The sequence below is a fragment of the Myotis nattereri genome, assembly GCF_964212035.1.
Source record: "Myotis nattereri genome assembly, chromosome: 14".
Lineage (NCBI taxonomy): Eukaryota > Metazoa > Chordata > Mammalia > Chiroptera > Vespertilionidae > Myotis > Myotis nattereri.
In genome coordinates, this window is record NC_138089.1 from 8,816,265 (window position 1) to 8,824,971 (window position 8,707).

Sequence of the window (8,707 nt, forward strand, 5' to 3'; positions counted from 1 at the left end):
ATCAATCAGTTACAAACTCATCTGCAATCTATTCCTACAATGACCCTCTACCCATCCTCTCCCTGCCATTGCTGCCTTTCCACCCTAATTTTAGATATTTATGAATTGTCTTTGGGTTTTTGCCATCTGGTCTCCCTTCTCACACTCAGTTTTTCCTTCCCAGCCAGCCATTAACCCTCTGCCTATGCTACCTTCCTGAAGCCTGATTGCAGGTAATATAATGGCGTGTTTAAGAGGGCAGGCTCTGGCACAGACAGAGTTGTGTTGAAGGCTTGCCTCTGTAGATAAAAAGACAATAAATAGGAATGATCATCTACATCCAGGGTTGGCAAGTCTGATCTGTGCCATAAAGTTTGTTGGGATGAAGCCATTCCCATTCATTTCTGTATCATCTAGGACTGTTTTCCTCTACAGAAGCAGAGTTGAGTTTTTGTAACAGGGATTGTATGGTTCTCAAAGCCTAACATATTTATAATAAATATGGTCCCTACAGAAAAAAGTTTTCCAATCCCAGATCTATATCACGGAGGTGTTGAAAAAATTGCATACAAATTGTCATGAAAAGAGGCAAAGGGATTCAAGACTACAGTGTAGGAAAAGCCTGAACTCACCTCCTCCCACAAACACAACACATCTGCAGCTGCATATGGAATAATGTTCTTGGAAAGAGACCTGAAAACTAGATGAACAGTAAATCTACAACATGGGATAAAAGAGCCACATCGAGACAGCCAGGAGAGGCAGAGATACGCTCTTGCTCCACGTGGGGCAATCCACAATTGGGAGGGACCTCAGAAACACAGAACTTGTCACCAAGAAGCAAGGGTTGATCTCTTAAGCTATGGCAAGATTTTACTGTTCATTTTAGTTTGCTCCTCAGCCAAATGGGATTAAAGGGTGTTGAAGTATTCAAGGGAGGATTATAAAGGTACAAATTGAATTATGCATATTAACAAGGTCAGTCCCTCTTAGCCTGCAGGAATAAGAGGAGATCCCATCAACCATACTTGTAAAGATCATCCTAGTACCACCCTTTCCCACAAGTCCCACCTCCAAGGAGGAGCCTTTGGTGGGTGAGGTCTTAAAGAGATTAATCCTCCTAGTGGTATATATAGGCCAGGCTCACATTACTAAGCATTTAACAGGTAAGAGACTGGCTTTGGAGACTCTTCTTGGAGTCACACTTCAGGGACTCACTCAAAGGAGCAGGCTCCAGAAACGACATATGACTTGGATTGTGCTTGGTTTTTGACCAGGAGCACTCTACATCCCTTGTGCAAAGTGGTGTGAAATACAGGAGAGGGCGACAAGAAGACTGGACTACAGCTGGTGGCTGGAACTCTTCTTGGAAACTCCTAGTGGCTTCCACAGGGAGGGAGGCCTGAGCAGACCTCAGCTTCTCACTTTTCCTCACTCCTGGAGGATCACACAGACTGATGAGACTGTCTTGGGACAGACACCCTCACTGCACAATGGCCAGCTGTCCCATCTGCCTGGATTACCTGAGAGACCCAGTGACCGCTGATTGTGGGCACAACTTCTGTTCCTCCTGCATCCACCAGCGCTGGGAAGGTCTACAGGACACCTTTCCCTGCCCTGTCTGCTTCCACCACTGCCCTGACAGGAGCTTGAAGAGGAACACCCAATTGTGTCACATGACTGAGATTGTTCAGCAGATTCCCAGCATGAGGGGAAAGAGGAAAAGGCAAGAGGAACCCCTGTGTAAGAAACACTGTGAGGTTCTGGCCCTGTTCTGTGAGAAGGACCTGGAGCTGTTGTGTGCCCAGTGCAGGGTCTCTTCTGATCACGGGGATCACCCCCTGATGCCCATTGAAGAAGCTGCAGCTACTCACAGGAGGAAGCTCAAGAGCTATATTGAGTCCTTGAGCGAGCAGATTAAAGATACTGAAAATCGGTCAGAAATGCAAGTGTCGAAATGTTTTGAATTGAGACAGAGGATAGAACATCAAAAGGATGAATTGCACTCTGAAGTTAAACAACTTAAAAATTTTTTGGAAAAGGAACAGAATGCAATGCTTAGCAGTTTGCTAACTGAAACAACAAATGTTGAAGAAAAATTAATGGAAGAGAAAAACCAAATATCAAACCACTGCTCCATATTAAACAGTCAGCTTAGTGATATTATCAGTAAGTGTTTGCAGACAGACGTGGATTTACTCACTGGTATTGAAAGTATCCACAACAGGTATGATATCCTAGAGACCCTAGCCACCTTTTTATATGAATTAAAGGAGGAGAGTTGCTCTCTCCCCCCACATTATTTGGGCCTGCATAAAATGATCCACACGTTTCAGGTAGATTTGACACTGGATCCTGAAACGGCCCATCCAAGTCTCATTATCTCAAGAGATAGAAAAAGTGTGACCTATAGGACATCATTTGGTCTTCAAAATCTTCAGGCACGCACTTCTTACCCAGCTGTCCTGAGTTCTAAGGGATTTGATGCCGGCAGGCATTTTTGGCAGGTAGAAGTAAGAGGCACAGGGGCATGGTCCTTAGGCGTGTGTAAGGAATCTTTCCCCAAGAATGCTCCTATGCCACCATCCCCAAGAAATGGCTGCTGGCAGCTTCAGCTCTGGGCAAATACATCTGACACATGGGATTCAGGCAACAGGGAATGGATAGGCATTTTTCTGGACTATGAGTTGGGAGAAGTTTCATTTTATAATTTGAGAACTAGATCACATTTGTATACTTTCAGTGAAAGGTTTACAGTAAAACTTATGCCCTATTTCTGCATAGGACTTTTTACAAAATCACTTGTAATGCGTATAGTCAAAGATGAATGATGAACCGCCTTGTAATCTGTTTGATGCATTCTACTCTCTTCCTGTGTTAATAGAGAGTGCTTGTAATAAAAGGCCCAAGTACAAAAAAAAAAGAAGAAGCAAGGGTTCATGCCCCACATCAAGCACCCCCAAATCCTGGGTCCTGCTCTACAGAGACAAGCTGCTAAAATATCTTGTTTTGAAAACCAGTGGGGATTACATCCAGGAAAATCATGGAACTCTAAGGAATGGAGAGTCACTTTAATGGGAGTGCATGCAGACTCGCTTGTCCTGTTGACCTAGCACAGAGGCAGCAGTTTGAAAAGTACCTAAATACATGTGAAAGAGACACAATTAATAATCTTAAAGCTTCTTCAGAGAGGCGGGAACCTGTTGGGATCCTCTCCATGGACAGAGACACTAGTGGGCACCATTTCTGCAACCTGATCTTCTCTTGCTAGTCCTGGATGCCTGGCACCATTTTAGAATTCTTCCTCTCATCTCCCTAGCAGCTGTGGGAGTGCCCAAGCAACCTCCATGCCACAACCATGTCCCAGCCAGCTGGGTGAGCACCCCACCTGCACCCACACAGCATCCTCCACCCCACCACAGCAGGTGGGCATGCAGCCTACACAAGGACACCCATGGGAGTCTGGCTCTGGTGGCCAGGGGGATTGTGCTTGTAATACCCACATATCATCTCCTTCAAGACTAGGAGAGGTAGCTGATTCATCTAATGTGTAGAATCAGGCAAAAGTGGACAGAAATATGTTCAAAACAAAACAAAACAATATAGAACCTCAAAAAAAAAAAAAAACACTCTGTAAAGCAAAGAAGTAATCTGCCTGACAAAGAATTCAAAGTAGTGATCATAAAAATGCTCACTGAACTTGGGAGAGGAGTGGATAAGCGCAGTGAGAACTTCAACAAAGAGAGAGAAAATGTAAAAAAGAAAAAGCACCTAACAGAAGTCACAAACAAGGCTGAAGAGTAGCTGAACTGAAAAGTAACTAGAGGGATTCAATGTCAGACTGGATGCAGCAGAAGAACAAAGCAGTGAACTGAAGGACAAAGCATGGGAACTCATCTAGACAGATCAGAAAAAAATAAAAAAATTAAAAGTGAAGACACATCATAAGATCTATGGGACATCATTAAGCAGAATAAAATTTGTATTATAGGGGTCCCAGGAAGAGAAAAGAGGAAGGACCAGGGAACTTATCTGAAGATATAATGACTAAAGCTTTCCTAATCTGGGGAAGGAAACAAACATTCAAGTCCAAGAAGCCCTAATAAGAAAAACTCAGATCCACACCAAGACACATTATAATTAAAACTAGAGTCCTGATGCACAAAATTAGTGCTCAGGCCGGGGGGTTGTGGTCTCTCAGCCCAACCTGCACCTTCTCCAATCTGGGAGCCCTCAGGGGATGTCCTACTGATGGCTTGGGCCCACTCCCCGTGGTTCTCTGCTCTCTGCAGGTCCTGCCTGCGCCACATCACAGTGATGGGCAAGCAGGCCCTGCTGGGTGCTATCTGCGGGTGCGCTTGCCTGCTCCCGGGTCACCACAGCAATGGCCAAGCAGGCCCTGCTGGGTGCTATCTGTGGGCACGCTTGCTTGCTCGTGGGTCGCCACGGTGCCAGCGCACTTGCCTGCTGGGCTCACATTGCCGGGGTGACGCCGCCAGTGTCCTGCCCTGGCTGCTATGGGCGCCGCCATCTTTGTCGCGGAGTGATGGCTAATTTGCATATTACTCTTTTATTAAATAGGATGTCAAAAGTTAAAACTAAAGAAAGAATTTCAAAAGCAGCAAGAGAAGAACAACTTATTACACACAAGAGAAACCCCATAAGGATATCAGCAGATTTTTCAGCAGAAACCTTGCAGGCCAGAAGGTAGTGGTACAATACATTCAAAGTGATAAAAGGGGAAAACCTACAACCAACCATACTCTACCTGGCAAGGTTATTACTAAGAACTAAAGGAGATCATGGCTGGTGTAGCTCAGTGGTTGAGCATCCACCCAGGAATCAGGAGGTTATGGTTCAATTCCCAGTCAGGGCACATTCCGGAAGTTGCAGACTCAATCCCCAGTAGAGGGCGTGCAGGGGGTAGCCAGTTGATGATTCCCTCTCATCACTGATGTCTCTCTCCCTCTCCCTTCCTCTCTGAAATCAATAAAACATTTGTTTTTTAAAAAAGAATTAAAGGGGAAATAATTATCCAGATAAGCAAAGCTAAGACTTCATCACCACTATACCGATCTTACAAGAAATGTTGAAGGGTTTTTTTAAACTGAAAAGAAATGGTACTACTTAATAACAAGAAATCATATGAGTGTAAAGGAAATGTAATAAAGGTAGGGTATTAATAAATTATAAAGTTAGTAAAAAGGTCAAAAGACAAAACTAGTAAAGCTACAGCAAATAGTTAAGAGATATATACAATTAAAAGATGTTAAATGTGACATCAAAAAACATAAAATTGGGAGAAGAATTAAAATATAGCTTTTGACTATGTTCATATTCAAGTTGCTATAAATTTGAAATAGACTCATATTCACAGAAAGTTGTATGCAACCTCATGGTAACCACAAAGCAAATACTTACAGTAAATATGCAAAAGAAAATGAGAATGGAATATAAACATACCACTAAATAGTCATCAAACCAGAAGGAAGGGAGAACTAGAAGAAGAAAAGGACAGAGAGGAAATACAAAAACAACCAGAAAACAATGAACAAAATGTCAATAAGTACACCCCTGTCAATAATTACTTTAAATGTATTGGAGAAAATTTCCAATCAAAAAACATAAGTGGCTCAATGTATAAAAATTACAAGAGGCATCTACGTGCTTTCTACAAGCGGCTCACTTCAGAAAGATAGACACACAGACTAAAAGTAAAGGGATAGCCAAAAATCCATGCAAATAGTAAAGAAAGCTGGTATAGCTGGACCAATATAAGATAAAATTTACAACAAATATCATAATAAAAAACAAAGAAGGGCATTAATTACATAATAGACCACATCTAGGAGAGACAAATAAACATATCCTATCCAATGTGAAGCATCTATAACAAAACAAATGAAAAATCTGAATTCCAAGTGCTACAGAGGAGAAAGAGTGAATGAGCAATATACCTGACTACCAGTTAGAATTTGTCTTAATTATTCCTAATAAAAATTTAGTTCCATAATATTTGTTGTAATTTTGCAAGGCAAGTATTGGGACTTATTCATTCTCAATATCTCTAGTGGCTCACTGAACACATGCCACTTAATGATGCTCAATAATTATCAGAGGAATAAACGAATGATGAAGCAAGAAGATAAAGGAAGTGGATAAATGGATGTGTGAAAGAAACTCTGTATCCATCCATTAATGGACACTTAGGCTGTTTCCATGTCTTGGCTATTGCATAAATGCTGCAATAAACATAAGAGTGCATATCTCTTTTTGAATGATTGTTTTCTCTTTTTTCAGGTATACCCTAAGTGGAGATGCAGGATCCTATGGTAGTTCTATTTTTAAATTTTGTACAGACTCCCATACTGTTTTCCATAATGCTTGCACCAATTTAAATTCCCACCAACAGTGCACAAGGGCTCCCTTGCCCCACATTCTTACCAACACGGGTTATTTCTTGTCTTTTTGATAATATCTGTTCTGCCAGGTGTGAGGTAATAGCTCATTGCATTTTTCTGATTATTAGTGATGTTGAGCATTTTTTTATGTGCCTTTGGCCATCTGTATTTCTTTAGAAAAAAAATGTCTATTTAGATCTTCTGTTCATATTTCAATTGTATTTTTGTTATTAAGTTGTACGAGTTCTTTATTTAGTTTATCGATCCCTTGTCAGATAAATGATTTGCAGATATCTTCTCCAATTCAGTAATTTGGCTTTCATTCTGTTGATAGTATTCTTTGTTGTGCAGAAGCTTTTTAGTTTGATATTGTCATAGTTGCTTGTTTTTTCTTTTATTGCCATTGTGGTCAGAAAACATGACTGATATGATTTCAATCTTCTCTAATTTACTAAGGCTTGTTTTATGGCCTAATATGTGATCTATCCTGGAGAATGTACCATGTTTACTTGAGAAGAATGTGTATTCTGTTGCTTTTTGATAGAATGTTCTATATATATCTCTTAGGTACCTCTGGCCTAATCTGTTGTTTAAGGCTGATATTTCCTTATTGATTTTCTGTCTGAATGACCTACCCATGGGTGCAAGTGAGTTATTAACATCCCCTACTAATACTATAAGACTGTCTATCTCTTCCTTTAAGTCTGTTAATATTTGCTTTATATATTTAGGTGCTCTTATGTTGGGTGCATAAATATTTATAAATCTTATATCCTTTTGTTGGATTGACCCCTTTATCATGATGTAATGCTCTCTTTGTCTTTTATTATAGTCTTTGTTTTAAAGTCATTTTTGTCTTTAATAGACATATTACCGGAATTGGACCAGTCCTGAGAGCAGGTCAGAGACAAAGGGGGCCTTGGGGACAGGCTTGGGAGCAAGCCCTGGACGAGCTGCTGCTACCCATTGCTCCCCTGGTTGCAAGTCTCATGGGATCCCTTAGAGTTTAGGAGATGCACGCATGTTGGGGAAGAGAAGGGGAAGAGAAAGGCACAGGCATGATCCTGGGAAGGAGGGTGTATGTTGGGTCCTTCATTTTGAGGGTTTTTAAAGGCTGAGAGTTTAGGGAAGGTCTTATGGGAGATCTTAATACAATATTCATCAGCTTGTTGCTGATGCACCAAAATGAGATTATTCCCTTAATTTCATCTGTCCTTCAGTGTGTTTGGCACTAATTTGATTTCTGCTATTCATCTCCCTAGTAGGATGATTTAAGCTGCTTACCCTCTGGTTTGGGAGAAGTATAAACTATTTACTCTTTTCTTTTGGTGTTTTAATATTTTTATTTTTTTGTTATTTTTTAAATGTATCTTTATTGTTGAAAATATTTCCCACATTGGCTCCTTCACCTCTCTTCCAACCCCCTCCCCCAGGCCTTCACCACACTATTGTCTATGTCCATGGGATATATATATATATATATATATATATATATATATATATATATATACAAGTTCTTACTCTTAAGTGTCCTTGATTAGGGAAGATAGGATTTTGTGATTTACTAGATGGCTGTAAACTGCTTGGCTATTTAACTATCTGTCTCAACTTCTCTATCCCTCTTGTCCTGGCTTACTGGCCTGTCTCATTTCCCCCTCAGAGACTTCCACCCCTGACATCTTTTAGGGGTGATGAGGCAGAATGATAGGTCTTCAGTAACAGCTTCCTGCGGACAAGGGTTGTGGTTCATGCCTACACAGGGTGTGGAAGCCTCTCCCTGCCTGACCTAGGGGGAAAGGGACGGGGATCTGAGACTGGGACAGAGGCTGTTAGCTGATGCTTCCAAAGTAGAGAAAGACTGGAACCCCCAAAGCATCATCATCTGTGTTGAAGGTGGAAATGGGATTCTTCCATGGAGTTGCAAGAGAAGCATTTCAGGGCTCACACTTTGGAGGATGTGAGGTGCAGTGGTAAGATTTATTGGAGCAAAAACTAAGGACTTCCCCAAGATGTCAGTGTCTCACCCATGACCAGGTGGCTCGTGGATGGATGTCCAGAGCCTGGTGAGCACAAGGGCCCAGCAGGAGGGCCAGGATCCGGAACTGTAGCACCATCCCACTGGGCTTGGATAGTCCAGCATAGTCTGTGCCACCGGCGCCATGCTTCAGCCCAGGCTGGGTCCACCCAGCTTCTATGAAGAGAGAGCACATCAACCAACCTCAGGCCTTGTTAAGCTTTCCCCATATTTCCTTGGTTTGGGGAAACAGAAATATTTCTTTCAGACTAACCAATCTTCTCCTAATTCTTCATGAGCTTGTACTGGGGTC

At 41.7% G+C, this 8,707-nt stretch overlaps 1 protein-coding gene across 1 annotated transcript; it reads left to right on the forward strand.

Moving 5' to 3' along the window:
* Window positions 1–478: 478 nt before the first annotated feature.
* Window positions 479–5,763, forward strand: LOC308529948 (tripartite motif-containing protein 60-like). The gene has a single exon (XM_081106356.1). It carries the CDS (start codon window positions 1,437–1,439, stop codon window positions 2,808–2,810), a length of 1,374 nt encoding a protein of 457 aa, XP_080962482.1. The 5' UTR covers window positions 479–1,436; the 3' UTR covers window positions 2,811–5,763.
* The last annotated feature ends 2,944 nt before the right edge of the window (window positions 5,764–8,707 follow it).

Excerpts from the sequence above, each read along its gene's own strand:
- LOC308529948 (XM_081106356.1), top strand. The coding sequence starts at position 1,437 with ATGAGACTGTCTTGGGACAGACACCCTCACTGCACAATGGCCAGCTGT.